Source organism: Salvelinus sp. IW2-2015, linkage group LG13 (genome assembly GCF_002910315.2).
Source record: "Salvelinus sp. IW2-2015 linkage group LG13, ASM291031v2, whole genome shotgun sequence".
In the NCBI taxonomy this organism is placed as follows: Eukaryota; Metazoa; Chordata; class Actinopteri; order Salmoniformes; family Salmonidae; genus Salvelinus; species Salvelinus sp. IW2-2015.
The window spans coordinates 16,706,802-16,725,265 of NC_036853.1; the positions used below are offsets into that span (position 1 = coordinate 16,706,802).

Below are 18,464 nucleotides of genomic sequence, written 5' to 3' on the forward strand. Positions count from 1 at the left end.
TAGTACCAGGAAACCAAGGTGAACAAAACAAGTTAAACTGTGATGAAACATTTCTCCAACAGTAGTCATTGMCGCCATTGAGTTTCAGTTTGGTGTAATACAACATTCCACCATCAGGTGGTGACCAACTACCACTAAATACCATGCCTCCTTCATATTCCATGATTCCACAAAATAGACACACTAGATKGAGGGATCTTACAGGGGACATCCAAATCACACCACCAATCTATAGAAGACACAAACCTTCAGTGTTTTAACTGCGACGGTGAGGTTGTATTTCTTCCAGACTCCCACGTACACCTCTCCGTACTGCCCCCCACCCAGTTTGTGCTTCATGGTGATGTCGGTGCGCTCCATCTCCCACTTGTCGTGGATGGGCGACACGCCGTAGACGGTGGGCTTGTTGCACTTGGGCGCCGGGTAGTGGAGTGTGGTGACCAGGCCGTCGGCCACGGTGGAGTGGTGGTGCACCAGCTCGGCCAGGGTGCTGAAGCGGCTCTCTGCCGTGACGTACACCTTGGGACAGACAGAGGGTTAGGGTTATACATGTGTACAGACCGAGACTGCAGCACTGTGGAGAGGAACCAGAGACAGCAACAACAACAAAAAGACAGAGCAGAGACATTAGCAGGAACAGAGCAGTTTCACAACAAAAGTGAAGAAGAGATGGAAGACGAGAGGACAGAGAGAGAAGTTAGAGAGAAGTGAGACAGCCCCTCTGTAGGTCCCAGACCCCTAGCTACCTTGCCATCTGAAGCAGTGTTGATGCGGTAGTGGTAGACTCTTCCCTCGTAGCGCAGGGAGATGGACAGCTGTCCTGGGCTGCTCTCGCTCTCCCGGACCAGGAAGCTACCRTTGATGAGGCTGCTGAGCAGGTACTCTGCTGCGCTGCGCGACACAGGCCCGTGGTACCAGCTGTGCTTCTCCAGGCTGTTGACGGGTGTAATGTAGTTGCTTGGCACCCAGCCCTGGCCGTTCTTCGAGCGCACCTCGCTCCACTCCCCATTCTGGTTGTAACCGAGCACCCTAAGCTTCTCACCTGGGCAGAGAGGGACAGGGAGAGAGAGAGTCAGGTAAAAGGACATCTTTAAACATTTAGAGCCACTTCAGGACATTAGCACCGATTGAAGCTTGGCGCTTTTGACTCCTCCATAGGCTTTAAATAGCCCCCGTTGATGCATAATTTACTGCGGTGCCAAGAGGTAGGGCAGGGCATGTAGCAACTTGGTCTGCTGCGTTGTCTGCCTCTTATGAGGTCAGCAGTGGAGATGGGAGGGAGTGCCTCTTGCAGAGAGACAGAGAGACTGCAGTACTGTAGAGGAGCTGTGTGGCTGTGGAACTGAAACACGCCCTGGCTGTCCGGCAGCTCCCTGCAGCCATTCAAAGCTGCTCCCAATGAGAGGATAATGACAGTGAGATGTTATGGCACGGCCTGGAGATGGGACTGCGCCAAGCTTTCTTCCACTTACTCCCTCTCTCCTACTCGCTCGCCCTCTGTACATCATGGGCTAAGCCGAGCGTGCTGCAGACTCAATACCCTCTGGTGCCACAGAGGCCATAGCTACAGGCTCTATTGACACTGGATAGCCGCGGAGGCAGAAAAACAACATTGGTCCGGCCAAAACAGTCACACTACAGTTTCTTTTGCGACACACCGTGGGCAGCCAGAGAGCTGGCTCTGGGTGGAAATGGTGAAAGTCAGGCGGCTCGTGGCGAACATTACTGGTCTGAGGCATGGCATTGATCTGAGACCCTCGGATCACCCACTGCTGGGTTTATCCACCTGTTATTATTAAAGTTGAAAGGATTCCACATTAAAAGTGCAATGGAGTCAAACAAGGGTGTGGGAGTGCTGGCCTGCCCGCCTCTCCATTGGGCACTCAGTGACTCACAGTCTAAGCATTAGCCTCATCTTAGGCAGCAGCCTTGGGGTGACTTGAGGCAGGCATCGGCTTATTAAGATAGAGCTTTAATGCTTTTATATTAGTTAATTTAAAAAGTCCCGCTCTCACCCACATATTATTTTAAGCTTGTTACCCAGTATGATCAGCAGGGACACGGATTAAATACAACGAGAAAGTAGAACAAAGGACTTGGAATAAACAAAAATATAGTTCACTGAATGGTACAATGGTACCATACTTTGAAGAAATCTCTTCAGTAAGAACTGCCCCATATCTCTGGGAGCGAGTCATCTTTAGATAAAGGAGTGGTTTGTGATGATCTGTTTGGAAAGCCTATTGATAAAAAGCTCTTTCAGAGTACATACCTTTCGTGATGCTCAGCGTGTTGTCGCCACTGGCAACAAAGTCATAAAGTGCAACAAAGAGGTTGGGATCGCTCTCGGCAGCACCCAGCAGGTTCTCCTTGGAGCTCCAGCGTACCGCCTCCGTCAATGCTGCCGAGTCCAGGCCGAAGGGCCGGTGGAGGGCCTCTGGAGAGAGGACAGGGAGAGATGGATAAAGAGGTTGGTGAGTGGATCAGAGAGGTCAAGCTGCCTAAAAACTCTGGAAATCATGATTAAACATAGCCACAGATATGCCTAACAAAACACATAMATATGTACACAAATTTACATAACAAATGCAGTCTGCCTTTTAGAGACCCCAAAACCAGCATCCCTTTCCTATCGCCCACTTATGTTTTGCCACAGTCTGTTCTTCTGTTCCTTTAACAATCGGCTCAAATCATATTTGAAATAGCCATTTACCAGTGCCAACATAATATCAGTAATTGTCCAGTAAATAGGCAGGCTGAGTCTACCCAAATAGACAGACAGAAAGAGCCCGGTTGAAGGAGTAGCTACCTGAGAGTCTAGGCCCGTCCACATCCTTTGCCCCAGTATAGGGCCGGCCTGTCAGCCTAACCCACTCTTCCTCAAAACTGCTGCTGGGTTGAAGGGTCCTCAAATACATRCTCTGCCTGTMCACTCTGCTCACTTCACTTTCCACACACACTAATCTGAGATGTGAGGACTAGGTCCAACATGAACGTTCTACTTGGCTTTTTCCCCCTGCCTGTATATAAAGAGTGTAGGAGCTGCGGGGAGGGGCTGTCTGTCGGCGTGGTCGGAAAGATACTGCGGGCCTCCACCCACACAACATGCCTGAGCCTCACTCGCTCACAGGGCTCCTCAACAGCTGCCAACAACCTCCACAACATGTCTGGGCAGCTGCTGAATGGGGCTTACCGACTGCCAGGGAGAGAGGGATAAGAGTGAAATAAAGGCAGTGGAGGAGAGGGGAGAGGATGAAAGAGGCATTTAAAAAGAAAGTTGAAAGTGGGCATGGAGAGAGCAATCTACTTGCCGGAAGATTACTTTTTCATGTATGGAGAAAATTTAACAACTCGTTCATGGAGCCTATAAAACAAAAGAATGACTGGCTGGCTACACCCAAGTTATACATGTACAATAAGTGACTGGAACCATCAGTGAGAGTCTGTGGTGGTCAGTAGCTAATGGTTACCAGTAAATAATTTACTGAAAGGCATCATTACTTCCTATTACACTTCCTTTTAACCATGACGTTCTACACAGACATAAAAAACAATAGGGTCTGATAAGTCAGGGTACACACTGTGCAAGACTGAGTTGAATTCCAGCTTGGCCTCAACAACTATGAAGTCATGCATCTGAACCAAATAGTTGAAAAATGGCCCAGATCTCCAAATCCAACCTAATGAGTGGAATGTGTGAAATGGGGAGTAAAACAGGAAGCACACTGAACTAAAGTACACAGAGCGCCATTCTAAAACACAATAAAACTACTCAAGTATGCAGTGCTCCATTCAAAATATTCAGCAGGCAAACTCTGTCCATACACAGTACACCACATGGAAGCAGTATATTAAATCAGTCAAGACATCTCCTGAGGACTAAAGTGGCCACGATGTCAAGTGTGACCCTGCCCCATCTAGGCGTCATGTTCTCCCACCTTTGTTCCCCACCAGCATATGCTGCAGGTCGGTCGACGTCAACTGGCTCAGCCACAGCTCCCAGTACATCTTCCACTTCGTTCCCAGTACAACACAGACGTCTGACCAGTTCCCTCTCTCTAAACCTCTCCACAGAGGCAGTGAGTGAGGGAGTCACTGAGTGAGGGAGTCACTGAGACCCCCCACACATTTGATTTATTCACCCTGAGTGAAATTAGGGTGTCTGAAGCACTACTAATAGGTTCCCGCTGGGCTGGGTTTGCTTTTCAACCCAGAGGCTTCCACTCTCAGCTTTTGATGTGGCTTTCAGAAGTCAAACTTTCCAAGGCTGGTACAAGGAAGTAAATCCATGATCATGGTTCTCCGTGGCGAAATCCCACAGAGAGGGGCTTGCTGTGTGTGTCAGACAGAGGAAAGCTGAGCTCACTGGGAAAGTAAGTTGTGGTGGTCTCTTTAGGAACAGAACAAAGCGTGGGGTAGGGGCAGTCATGAGGTCCACAGCAGATGGCCGTTCTAGTAGTCCTATGGGAGAGGGCCCCTGTGCCACGTGCCGAGACTCATAGCCTCCAGGGAGAGGTTGAACAGACTGAGGAGGAGGGGGGGGGGGTGGAGGGAGGGCAAGAGGGCACTGCAACTGCTACAAGGCCTCGATGGCCTCATGTCAGAACAACACTGCTGCAGCACATCACACTTCTATCATACACTACAGACTGCACAGTACAGGCCGCAATACATTTACACAGTCAGCCTCAATCCTCTTTTCTACTGAGAGCTGGAGAACATTTGAAATTCAACTCATGAAGTTTTAAAAAGTTGCAGTCAGATAATGGCCAAATGTCTATGTATTAATTCAATTTCAATCAATTTTCTATATCAACTAAGGATAAGATTAATTGATCTAAACTCTTATTCACAAATCATTGAATAAACTAATTCAACACAAGAATGATAGAAAATAAATAGCTGATCTGAAATAAGAATCACCATCAACAACCACTGTTTGGCAAGTCATAAGCCTCAGGTCTCATTTTACAACTATTGACTATTCCTCAGTGAGGCTGTGGACATCTTCAGATTGATCCACACCAGTTGGCATGTCATGCATGAGGTACATCGTGTGCCTGTCAGAGTGCCAGTATGGGTGCGTGMCTTTGGTGCGTAGAACGGCTGAGGACTGGGGGCAGGGACTCTGGGAATTGGCCATGACAGCCCCAGACAGCTGAGACAGTGGTGCCCATCCAGCTCTGCTTCAGCTCAATGGGCATATTGAGAAAGACTGACTCCCCCTGGTCACCCTATCCCGCCCCAGCAGCTGTTAGTATGGTCTGTCCAGGCATGTGGCAGCTGAACCAGCTACCTCTGCACCCTCCCAATCCTTGTACAGGACCACATGTGAATCCTTTCACTGTGCCCTGTCACACTACCTAACCTAATACAAAACATGACCAGGCCTCAGTCAGTGTAATACAATTAGCCTATTACAACGAGACACGACTGACAGCACCTAAAACACATGCAATATTATGCAGCATGACCGTCCGCTGGCCTGGGAATATTTATTGCCCCATTGCAAAACAAAGCAACATCACGGCCATAAATAACTCCTGAATGATGACTGCGTTCAGATAGAGCCAGACGAAATGTAAACAATAAGTTGAGACAGTCACTGATGAGAGGTACACAACACAAAACAAATTAATGAGGCATGAACACACCGACAGGTCTTTAGCAAGAGGATAGTGGGTCAGAACAGGCTGACAGGCCTTAAGCCAGAGGAACAGTGGGTCAGAACATGCTGACGGACCTTTAGCTGAACAGCCATGGACTGCAGTGGACATTGCCACTTCAACTCAAATCTGTAGAGGGCAGTGGTACAGACAGAGATCCCCATGAAGGAGTCTAGTGAAGAGGCTGTGGCAGAGTTGGCAGCAGCCATCTGTTGTTGTTAATGAGGAGACACACAATGTCACCATTCACACATCACAAGTGTGGGGAGTCCATCTCTAGCGGTTTGTTCGATTAGGAAAAGTGGACCGTCATCCTAATTTGTTACCTCTCCAGGCAAATGAGCATTAGTCTGTTTTCACACTGACGATAGCAAAGGGATATTTTCGGGAGGTTCTCAAGAGGTATCAATTCTCGAGAAACCATACTGTTGTGTAAACTTCCTAAACTATCACGACTCGAGCGCTACCTCAGACACTCACCCATCTCGTTGAGCTCAACACTACTATAGTAAAAATGGTAATAGTAGAGCAATGTTTTTGAAACAGCTAAAATGTATAGATATTTTCCTTATATTTGAGACTTGTTTTTATCGAGTTAGGCTGTTAACAACCTGAAATTGCAGTTACATTCTGAAATTGTGACAGAAGCTGCCGCCTGCCCTGAGCCAAACTATGGAAGCCCATTCCAGTCACAGTATTGTTTTTCATAAAAAAAGTCAATAGGCCTACTATCTAAATTTTTTTTATATGAAAGTACATTTCTAGATGTGTCAGTCAAACTATGCAAGTCAAAAATGTTGAAATAGTCATTCAAACAAAATCTAACCAAGTAAAACTCCTGGTATGACATAGCAATAACTTAAAACTTTTTATATGGGCTACAATGGGACCAGATCGTTCCTAATCAGGTCATATGTTTTTTGTTAGTTTTTTTACTCCTGGTCCTAGGGAGGATGAAAACTAAATCCTGTCAAAAACATCATGAGCTTTTGGGTCAAATGCCAGCTCGCCACACGTTTGCCGGCGGCCCTGCTGTGCTCTTTTCTGCAACAGGGATAGATGGAAATCACCACACAATGCTACAAATGAAGAAACATAACCAATACAGTGCATTCGGAAAGTATTYCGATCCCCATTCAGATCCYACTTTTTCCACATTTTGTTACATTACAGCCTTGTTCTAAAATGGATTAAATTAAATGTTTTCCCTCATCAATCTACACACAATACCCCATAGTCAAAATGTTGAKATATGGTCTTAGTTGATCACCTACAGACTCTAAGAAACAAGACCGACTGGTCTGATGAAACCAAGATTGAACTCTCTGGCCTGAATGCCAAGTGTCACGTCTGGAGGAAACCGGTCACGGTGAAGCATGGTGGCGGCAGCATCATGCAGTGATGTTTTTCAGCAGCAGGGACTGGTAGAATAGTCAGCATAAAGATAAAGATGAACAGAGCAAAGTACAGAGAGATCCTTGATGAAAATCTGCTCTAGAGCACTCAGGACCTCAGACTGGGACGAAGGTTAAMCTTCCACCGGGTCAACGACCCTAAGTATACTAGAGGTCGACCGATTATGATTTTTCAACGCCGATACCGATTATTGGAGGACCAAAAAAAGGCAATACTGATTAAATCGGCCGATTTTTTTTAATGTATTTGTAATAATGACAATTACAACAATACTGAACGAACACTTTTATTTCAACTTAATATAATACAATCAAATCAATATAGCCTCAAATAAATAAACATGTTCAATTTGGTTTAAATAATGCAAAAACAAAGTGTTGGAGAAGAATGTAAAAGTGCAATATGTGCCATGTAAGAAAGCTAACGTTTAAGTTCCTTGCTCAGAACATGAGAACATATAAAAGCTGGTGGTTCCTTTTAACATGAGTCTTCAATATTCCCAGGTAAGTTTTAGGTTGTAGTTATTATAGGAATTATAGGACTATTTCTCTCTATACCATTTGTATTTCATATACCTTTGAATATTGGATGTTCTTATATACCTTTGAATATTGGATGTTCTTATAGGCACTTTAGTTTTGCCAGTGTAACAGTATAGCTTCCGTCCCTCTCCTTGCTCCTACCTGGGCTTGAACCAGGAACACATCGACAACAGCCACTCTCGAAGCATCGTTACCCATCGCTCCACAAAAGCCGCGTCCCTTGCAGAGCAAGGGGAACAACTACTTCAAGGTCTCAGAGCGAGTGACGTCACCGATTGAAACACTATCAGCGCGCACCCCACTAACTAGCTAGCCATTTCACACCGGTTACACAAGCCTAATCTCAGGAGTTGATAGGCTTGAAGTCATAAACAGCTCAATGCTTGAAGCACAGCGAAGAGCTTCTGGCAAACGCACGAAAGTGCTGTTTGAATGAATGCTTACGAGCCTGCTGCTGCCTACCACCGCTCAGTCTGACTGCTCTATCAAATCATAGACTTAATTATAACATAATAACACACAGAAATACAAGCYGTAGGTCATTAATATGGTCAAATCCGGAAACTATAATTTCGAAAACAAAGCGTTTATTCTTTCAGTGAAATACGGAACTGTTCCGTATTTTATCTAACGTGTGGCATCCATAAGTCTAATTCTGTTACATTGCACAACCTTCAATGTTATGTCAATGTTATGTCATAATTAGGTAAAATTCTTGCAAATTAGTTTGCAAGGAGCCAGGCGGCCCAAACTGTTGCATATACCCTGACTCTGCATGCAATGACACAATTACCCTAGTTTAATATTGCCTGCTAACCTGGATTTATTTGAACTAAATATGCAGGTTTAAAAAAAATATACTTCTGTGTATTGATTGTATTGAAAGGCATTGATGTTTATGGTTAGGTACATTTGTGCAACGATTGTGCTTTTTTCGCAAATGTGCTTTTGTTAAGTCATCCCCCGTTTGGCGAAGTTGCTCTTCACACAGTTCGCAACGAGCCAGACGGCCCAAACTGCTGCATATAGCCTGACTCTGTTGCACAGAACGCAAGAGAAGTGACACAATTTCCCTAGTTAAAATAAATTAATGTTAGCAGGCAATATTACCTAAATATGCAGGTTTAAAAATATATACTTGTGTATTGATTTTAAGAAAGGCATTGATGTTTATGGTTAGGTACACACTGGTGCAACGACAGTGCTTTTTCGGAATGCGCTTGTTAAATCACCCGTTTGGCGAAGTAGGCTATGATTCAACGATAAATTAACAGGCACCGCATCGATTRTATGCAACGCAGGACAAGCTAGATAAACTAGTAATATCATCAACCATGTGTAGTTAACTACTGATTATGTTAAGTATGATTGTTTTTTATAAGATAAGTTTAATGCTAGCTAGCACCTTACCTTGGCTCCTTGCTGCACTCGCATAACAGGTAGTCAAGCCTGCCACGCAGTCTCCTCGTGGAGTGCAATGTAATCGGTCATGATTGGTGTCCAAAAATGCCGATTATCGATGGTTATGAAAACTTGAAATCCACCCTAATTAAATCGACCTCTAAAGCATACAGCAAAGCCAACGCAGGAGTGGCTTCGGGACAAGTCTCTGAATGTCCATGAGTGGCCCAGCCAGAGCCCGGACTTGAACCTGATCTAACATCTCTGGAGAGACCTGRAAATAGCTGTGCAGCAATGCTCCCCATTCAACCTGARCTGAAGAGGATCTGCAGAGAATAGGAGAAACTCCTCAAATACAGGTTTGCCAARCTTGTAGCATCATACCCAAGAAGACTTGAAGCACCGTTGGCAACGATTACATCCTAAAAGTACTGAGTAAAGGGTCTGAATACTTATGTAAATTTGATATTTTTTCAAAAGTAAATTGGCCAAAAATACATTTTTTTGCTTTGTCATTATGGGGTATTGTGTGTAGATTGATGCGAATCTTGTTTTACAACATTTTAGAATAAGGCTGTGACGTAACAAAATGTGGAAAAAGTCAAGGGGYCTGAAAACTTGCTTTATATGCATTTTATTTTTGGGTGGTGGGAATGGGCTTCCATATAACAGCTCAACATCTCAACTCCCTGGTGAATTACATCCATATTTTCAGTTGCAATTTGCTTTTACCACATGCAGCCTAATGATTTGCATGATATTGATAAAAGAAGCATGTTTGTTGTAAGGTAGGTCTACTGTACTTTTATATTCATATTGGAGGGGTGATCGTTMATTTTTGAAAGGCTCACGTTACTTGAACACATGTTGTTAGCTTTAGTTAGCAGTAACTCTGTGCTTTTGTCTTGAAGCTAAAATGTAATGAGTGTGCAGCTGAGAAAATAAACCTGTTGTCTGCACATGCTTGTGAATTGTTGAGTTATTCAAGAGTGTAATATGGTTTTGTTGAAATAATTAAGAGTGTAGTAGGTCTAATATAGTTAGCAATGCTTAGCCTCCTGGATAGTGGCTAATATGACATTTATGGTACTTTTGAGTTGCGAAACAAGAATGTCAACTGAACCCTCTTGGCTCGTGTCATTCCCGTAGCTAATGTGAAATTGGAAAGTGTATGTACATATTATGTCAATTAAAATGTTGTCCCGATAAGGCTTATTGTCACTGAGAGTTTAGAATTAACTTGACAAGTCATCAGTGTAATCTGATTTCAACACAGCAGGGGCTAATAATATTCTTCCAGACAGTTGAGTCACATTGTTTGACAGCACTGCCGAAAAARCGCATGGGGCGACATTAAAGTATAGAACAAAGCGAGAGACAATTCTAACAGGGCTTGACATTAACTTTTTTAGCCAWGTAAGGCTGATTTTTCACTTGTCTGAAAGCTCAAAAATACAAAATTGTCTTACAACATGGGCCTAAAAAGGTAACTGAAAATTGTGTTGTATGWTGCAAGGAACCACTTTGCAAAATAACCTTCCTTATTATCACTGKTATTGACAATGGAAGGCTGCTGGTCTCTGATCCCATGCATTATAWCTCCTGCCATTGTGGCCTTGACTAAGGCACTTAACCATCCACAAAGTAAAATACTGCACTGATAGGCTACAATATAACACGTGGTCTGTCAACCCTCCACCTGGAAAGTTACTGGGTGTGCAGGCTGTTTATCCAACCCTGCTCAAACACAGTCAGCTTATCAAGGTGCTATTGAGTAGCTGATTTTTTCTTCTACAATGGTGTGTGTTTGAGGGCTGGAGCAAAACCCTGCACACCCAGTAGCTCTCCTGGACTCTCCGGGAGGAGGGTTGGCTGTCCTGCAACATTACAATCACAACCAAATACTTGTCTCTTAAAATAATTCCCTCATTAAAAATGAACCATGGACCAAATGGCTAAGGTGGCAAGGTAGCCAACTAAGATGTTCATTTATTTGTAAGACAAAATATTCAGTTTTCAGGGGAGAGCTTGACAACATCGGAGTTACTTGTCAATTAGGCTATTAAAAAAAAAAAAAAAAAAATCTTTGTCGGAATTACATGGCCAGAATTCTAGCCAATTTTGAGCACTGTAGAGACGGTTTTCCAACCGGAGTATGCTCCATTGGTTTCATCAACTGCGCACCCATATCAACTACGGCGTGTTGGCCATTTGCGGTTATACACGAGTGCCGGTGGAAAGTTATTTTAGGACATCGTACATGCTAATAGCTAAATGGTTAACTTGAGAGATAGCCAATTCAAAATACCACATTACCAAAAGTATGTGGACACTCGTTTAACATCTAATTTCAAAATCATGGGCATTAATATGGAGTTGGTCCCKCCTTTACGGCTATAACAGCCTCCACTCTTTTGGGATGGCTTTCCACTAGATGTTGGAACATTGCTGTGGAGACTTGCTTCCATTCAGCCACAAGGGGCCAAGCCCGAACCATGAAAAACAGCCCCAGAGCATTAATCCTCCTCCACCAAAGTTTACAGTTTGCACTACGTATTCGGGCAGTTATCTGGGTTTGGCTGATGCCAGGAGAAAGCCTCATCATACCCGGACTGCCAGATGGTGAAGCGTGATTCCAGAGAATGTGTTTCCACTGCTCCAGAGTACAATAGCGGCGAGCTTCACACCACTCCAGCCGACGCTTGGCATTGCGCATGGTGAACTTAGCGTGCGGCTGTTCGGCCATGRAAACCAAATCAAATGTATTTATATAGCCCTACTTACATCAGCTGATATCTCAAACAGCAAGCAATGCAGRTGTAGAAGCACGGTGGCTAGGAAAAACTCCCTAGAAAGGCCAAAACCTAGGAAGAAACCTAGAGAGGAACCAGGCTATGAGGGGTGGCCAGTCCTCTTCTGGCTGTGCCGGGTGGAGATTATAACAGAATATGGCCAAGATGTTCAAATATGATCAGCATGGTCAAATAATAATAATCACAGTAGTTGTCGAGGGTGCAACAAGTCAGCACCAACCCATTTCATGAAGCTCCAGACAAAAAGTTATTGTTCCGACGTTGCTTCCAGAGGCAGTTTGGAACTCGGTAGTAAGTGTTGCAACCAAGAGAGACGTTTTTTAATTTTTTTTATGCACTTCAGCACTCCCGTTCTGTGAGCTTGTGTGGCCTACCACTTCGCAGCTGAGTTGTTGCTACTACACTTTTCCACTTCACAATAACAGCACTTAGAGCTACCCCAGTCAACCAGCAGGGCAGAAATTTACCRAACTGACTTGTTGGAAAGGTGGCATCCTATGATGGTGCCATGTGGAAAGTCACTGAGCTCTTCAGTAAGGCCATTCTACTGGCAATGTTTGTCTATGGAGATTGCATGGTTGTGTGCTCGATTTTATACACTTGTCAGCAATGGGTGTGGCTGAAATAGCCAAATCCACWAATTTGAAGGGGTGTCCACATACTTTTGTATATAGACTGTATATTGTGTAGTTTGGCTGGTTATTTAGTTCGTACACACACAAAGAGCATGGCTTTTCCAGCTCACTGGCAATTATCATCAACAACGCATCTCGCACCCGAGTGTGCCTTTCAACGCAGGCCTACAATAATTATACTGATGCACTCAGCAGAGATTGGGAGGACAGGGAGCAAACCATTGCACCAGGAGGACACTGATCCAATTATGATTGGAGTAATCTAATTGTTTGACAGTGATTTTTGCGTGTTTTTCTTCTTCTTTACTTGTCCATTCGGACAACTTATATCGATAATCTATTTGTCCTCCAATACAACAACACTTGCCCCGGGCAAGCGTTAATGTTGAGCCCTGGCTAATGATGAAACTTTCCTTAAACACTGATCACCCAACTATTTAATTTAGCCTACACATTCAGGAAACACACACTCAAGATTGACATAATTGATTAACAACTTTCCCTAAAATCAGGCAGATAAGGATGAACAGCTGAAGTTTGATGCAGACAGCTCTGAGTAGCTATAGTGGTGGTAGTGGTTGTGCAAACCATAATGGAAGAGGACAGCACCAAAGCCCTTACGGTCTGGTCAGCACCTTAGTGGCGCTAATAGGCCTTACTGGCAGGACCCCTCAACCCCCCTGCCCATCTACATCCTGGTCCCATAAATGTCAGTGAGCAAATAATGAGACGCCAGGGTGCTGGGAAACRCCATGTATCTTTCATTTAGCCATGCTCCACTAAGCATGCACAAATTACAGACTGGGCAATGGCCTGTAAATCAGACATTTTAATAAYGGGCCTCTAGCCCTCTGCCTACCCACCACAGCCCTTTAATTGGTTAATGTAGAGTAAGTGCATCCTCCCAGGCTTGCTCACAACACAGTAAGTGGTGGTCTACATAATTCTCTGTAGTGGACTAGAGCAGTGTTTACCCAACTCCAGTCCTTGTGTACCCCCAAAAGTACACATTTCTGTTGTAGCCCTGGACAAGCCCACCTGATGAATGAGTTGTATCAGGTTAATTTGGCATTGGCTACAACAACAAAAAAAGTGTGCACCGTTGGGGGTACCAGATGACTGGAGTTTGGAAACACTGGACTACAGGAAGGCCTTCTGCTATGCCTCACCTTTCCTTTAAACATTTTGGATGCACTTGATAGTTGAGTGAGGCTGAAAATGATTCCATACCGAGACTGACTGATGTTCCTATTGATGTTTGAGTCTGATCCAAGGTAAACAAAATCAAAACGCAACAGACTATTATTGCCTAAATGCAGTGGTGGGATGTCAGGGCCAGCAAGGCCTTCTCTGCTGGCCTAAACATCATCAGAATATATATATTTTTTAAATATATTTTCCCACAAATATGTATTAAATTGTTCCCTAGAGTAAGAGTTATACTCTTAATTTCATAGCTTTCCTCTTGGTTGCACTGCTTCCAGCCCCAGGTTGAGATTTGGAGGGCTGGTCTTTATGTTAGATCTTTTATCCAATCATATTCAGCCATCATGTGTTGCCAGGGGTCTAAAATCTGCCCTCAGGCCTTCAGAATCAACAGTGTGGGCGCTTGTAGCTTAAAGTGAATGGAAATGAAAATTKAGTGTCAAACAATCAGCTTTAGAGTTGGCTATTGTACGCCTGCTGGCTGGCTCCAGTGTTACACAGGAGCCAGCTAGCAGGCGTMGTGCGTGCACGTCTTTTGATTGGATTACCAATATTGAGAGGCAGGTCCTATGGGCAGGTCTATGCAGAACATCAGAATTAGGAAACTGAATTTGATAAACGAATTAATTCGCRTACTACTAAGCTGTTTTTTCAACCCACAATGGCGGAAGGAGGATTAGATATCGATTTGGTCGAGGATATAATTATAACGCCATTCTCAAGACGAACTTTTCAAGAAAAGTTAGACATTATAAGGAGAGGTCGCCCGACGCTACAAAGCCTGTCACAGGGGTTCGTTCACCACTTTCAAAGTTCCAACTACGAGCGCTATCAATGGCTCACAGGCTCCGAGAAGCACTGCAAACTGTACTGCTGGGAATGCCTATTATTTGCAAGTGATCGATTTGGTGTTTGGAGCCACACTGGCTTTGCAAACTTGAGTTGTCTAACCAAGGCAGCAACGAGACACCAAAGTACGGCTGGGCACTTACAAGCAATGGTGCTTTTGAAAACTTTTGGGGACACCCGGGCAACGGAGCTGCACAATGAAAAGGTGAAGAAAAATAGGGAAATATTGAAAAGACTCATTGATTGTGTCATGTTTTTGAGTAAACACTGTTTACCCAAAAATGTCAATTTTTGTCAATTTCAAGGTGACGCAACTCCTGGTTATACAGCGTTTCTGTCTAAATGTATAGTGTCTAGAGCCATGGCATCATAATGATGGTAATAAGAGGTGGATTAATTCGGGTGGGACTGTGTAGGACCTCACTGAAGGCCCAGGCCCCAGGCCCACGGCACGCCACTGCCTAAATGAAATCGTGCACAATGTTAAGTTAGTGTTGTTTATGTCCAAATCAAACAATGAAGAGTGGAAAATTAAGGAAGTCAAAACATTTGGCATGTGCCTGCTCTTGTTTTGTTCAATGCAAAAACTTGAAGAGCACCCTTATTATGTAATGTGTGACGCTCATTGGTCCACTCACTTTGTAGAAACTGAAGTATGTGTCTGGGCCTGGCAGTAGTCTACAGTTGCGTTGCGCTAGGCTGTGTGACGCAGCAGAAGGGTGTGGTATAATTGGCATCATACACCACAAGGACAAGATCCAGCAGATCCCAGGAGAGGCCCAGCTTAGACAGCCAGACAGAGAGCATAGGGTTGGAGAGGGTCTTGCCCAATCGGATGGGGTGATATTCTTAGGGCCCAATAAAATCTGTGTTGCGGTAAAACACCGATGGAATCACAAAATTCAGACGGCATTTAAAACGGAATTCAACAATATTTAAAAAATGTATTGAACTTAMTAGAAAAAGCATTAACTTGCCCAAGTTATCATATGACATGAACAAAATGCATTGGCGATTTGTATTTTCCTTCAACCTTCTGAAACGGCACAGGAATGCCTCTCTGTGTGTGTGTGTGTGTGTGTGTGTGTGGTGCGGTGCGCGCGTATGTCTACACTTTGTGTAGCCGTTAGCGATGATGCTAATGATAACCTTCTTCTGGTGGAGATGAAAAGGCTTTCCCAAAAACATTCTCAATTGAAATGTTAACTACAAAGTAGCCCATGCCTACCTGGCAGAATAACATGATTATTTACATCAATCCAGTGGTCATTTGTTGTGCAAACTCTGCAATCACGAGTGCTACATAAACATGGTGAACCAAACAAAAGTCTCTTTCTGGTGCGCACTTGCATTAAAGGATAACTAYATCCCAAAATCCCAATTTTTTCAATTTTTCCCAGACCTCAAAAAGTGGTCTGCTGATGTCAGGGCTCAACTAACAGTTGTCTGCTTGCCTGAGGGAAATAAAAAAAATAGCCTGAGAAGCAGCTTAGATAGTGAGAGAGAAAGCGAGAGATAATTACACAGGAATACCTTGTGTTGGGGACAAGAAAAGGCCACTCTAAAATGTGCAGTTGGCACACAACACAATGCCACAGATGTCCAAAGTTGAGGGAGCATGCAATTGGCATGCTGACTGCAGGAATGTCCACCAGAGCCGGTGCCAGAAAATGKCATGTTCATTTCTCTACCACAAACCACCTCCAACATAGTTTTAGAGAATTTGGCAGCAGGTCGGTTAAGMGTTTTGCTGATGTCAACATTGTGAACAGAGTGCCCATTGGTGGCGTTGTGGTTATGTTATGGGCAGGCATAAGCTACGGGAAATGAACACAATTGCATTTTATCGATGGCAATTTGAACGCACAGAGATACCGTGGAGAGATCCTGAGGCCCATTATCATGCCATTCATCCACCGCCATCACCTCATGTTTCAGCATGATAATGCACTGCCCCATGTCGCAAGGATCTGTACACAATTCCTGAAAATGTCCATGTTCTTCCTTGGCCTGCATAGTCAGACATGTCACCCATTGAGCATGTTTGGGAAGCYCTGGATCGACGTGTATGACAGCGTGTTCCAGGTCCCGCCAATTATCTTCGCACAGCCATTGATGGTGGTCACACCAGATTCTGATACACGCCCCTACATTTCTTTTAAGGTATCTGTGAMCAACAGATGCATATCTGTATTCCCAGTTATGTGGAATCCATAGATTAGGGCCTAATTTATTTATTTCAATTGACTGATTTCCTTTTATGAACTGTAACTCCGTAAAATCTTTGAAATGACTGCATGTTGCATTTATATTTTTGTTCAGTATAGACTCAAAACAGCGTAGTTTGACTGGTTATTTAACATGTATTAAATGTCATTGTCATGTCCCAAAATACATTTCCACCGGCACTCATGTATAACCACAACCATCATATTAACAGTTGATGCAGGTGCACGCAGTTGATGATACCAATGGTGCATACACTGGTTGTAAAAGTGTCTCAAACGGTCAACATWGGCTAGAACTCCTCTATTCAATACTGACAATTTAATTCTGACAAAGTTCAAAAATATTCTTAGCTTAATTGACAAGTCACTACAATGCTGTCAAGATCTCCCCTGAACATTTCAACCTTAAACATCTTAGTTACCTACCTCGCAAACCTTAGCCATATGATCCCTGGGTCATTGAATGAGGGAATTATTTTATGAAGACATAAAAAGTACTTGGTTGTAACTAATGTTGCAGGGTGGCCAACCATCCGCCAGGAGAGTCCAGGAGAGCTACTGGGTGTGCAGGCTTTTGCTCCAGCCCTGCACGAACACACCACATTGTAGAAAATCAGCTGCTCAACAGGACCTTCATATAAGGTGACTCTGGTGTGGAGCCAAAAGTGGTTTTATTAAGCATCGTTTTGGACTTAAATAGAACATCCAATTTCGTTGTTTTTCTGTGTTCTATATGTGTTTGAGAATGAAAACCTTAAAATTGTTTGAAAAACTGAAATCTGGAAAAACTAAAGAGAAAATGGAATTTGGGAAAAAACTAAATGGAATCAGGCAAAGAAATTCAGATTTTATAAAGGCCCAATATTTCGGATCTTCTTCCTATATAATCAACGTTCAACAGCATTACTGCAGGGGGTGGATCATTGTTCCTGAGAAACTATCCCAGTCAGTTTTTTCCTGGATTACAGMACCCCACAACACACAAAAAAAACAAGCTATGGGAGAGACGAGAGGAATCAAGACATTGACTAAATATATTTGATGGAGCCAAATGTTATCGAATAACCTATTTCACTCTGGTGGAGCTGTGGCACAAAAGAGATATACAGTTGAAGTCAGAAGTTTACATACACCTTAGCCAAATACATTTAAACTCAGTTTTTCACAATTCCTGACATTTAATCAGAGTAAAAATTCCCCATCTTATGTCAGTTAGGATAACCACTTTATTTTAAGAATGTGAAATGTCAGAATAATATTATAAATAATTATTTATTTCAGCTTTTATTTATTTCATCACATTCCCAGTGGGTCAGAAGTTCACACTCAATTAGTATTTGGTAGCATTGCCTTTAAATTCTTTAACTTGGGTCAAACGTTTTGGGTAGCCTTCCACAAGCTTCCCACAACAAGTTGGGTGAATTTTGGCCCATTCCTCCTGACAGAGCTGGTATAACTGAGTCAGGTCTGTCTCTTATACACATCTAGATGTGTATAAGAGACAGGCTCTGCCCACAAACTTTCTATAGGATTGAGGTCAGGGCTTTGTGATGTATTGGAATGGCCCTTGCCATTTTGCCACAACTTTGGAAGTGTGCTTGGGGTCATTGTCCATTTGGAAGACCCATTTGCAACCAAGATTTAACTTCCTGACTGATGTCTTGAGATGTTGCTTCAATATATCCACATCATTTTCCACCCTCATGAT

At 43.6% G+C, this 18,464-nt stretch overlaps 1 protein-coding gene across 4 annotated transcripts in view; it reads right to left on the reverse strand.

The window, feature by feature from the left end:
- The window catches only part of LOC111972207 (tyrosine-protein kinase ABL2), a 40,533-nt gene that overhangs the window by 7,279 nt on the left and 14,790 nt on the right, over window positions 1–18,464 (reverse strand). For 2 of the 4 annotated variants that reach the window (XM_023999124.2, XM_023999127.2), the window contains exons 2-4: window positions 2,273–2,437; window positions 747–1,042; window positions 247–519 (exon numbers count right to left, since the gene is read on the reverse strand). In XM_023999124.2, the coding sequence (XP_023854892.1) occupies window positions 247–519; window positions 747–1,042; window positions 2,273–2,437 (734 nt within the window). Of the gene's footprint in view, window positions 1–246; window positions 520–746; window positions 1,043–2,272; window positions 2,438–2,809; window positions 3,023–3,938; window positions 4,410–18,464 lie in introns of those variants that run through there. The other 2 variants (XM_023999126.2, XM_023999125.2) reach the window with 2 other exon arrangements.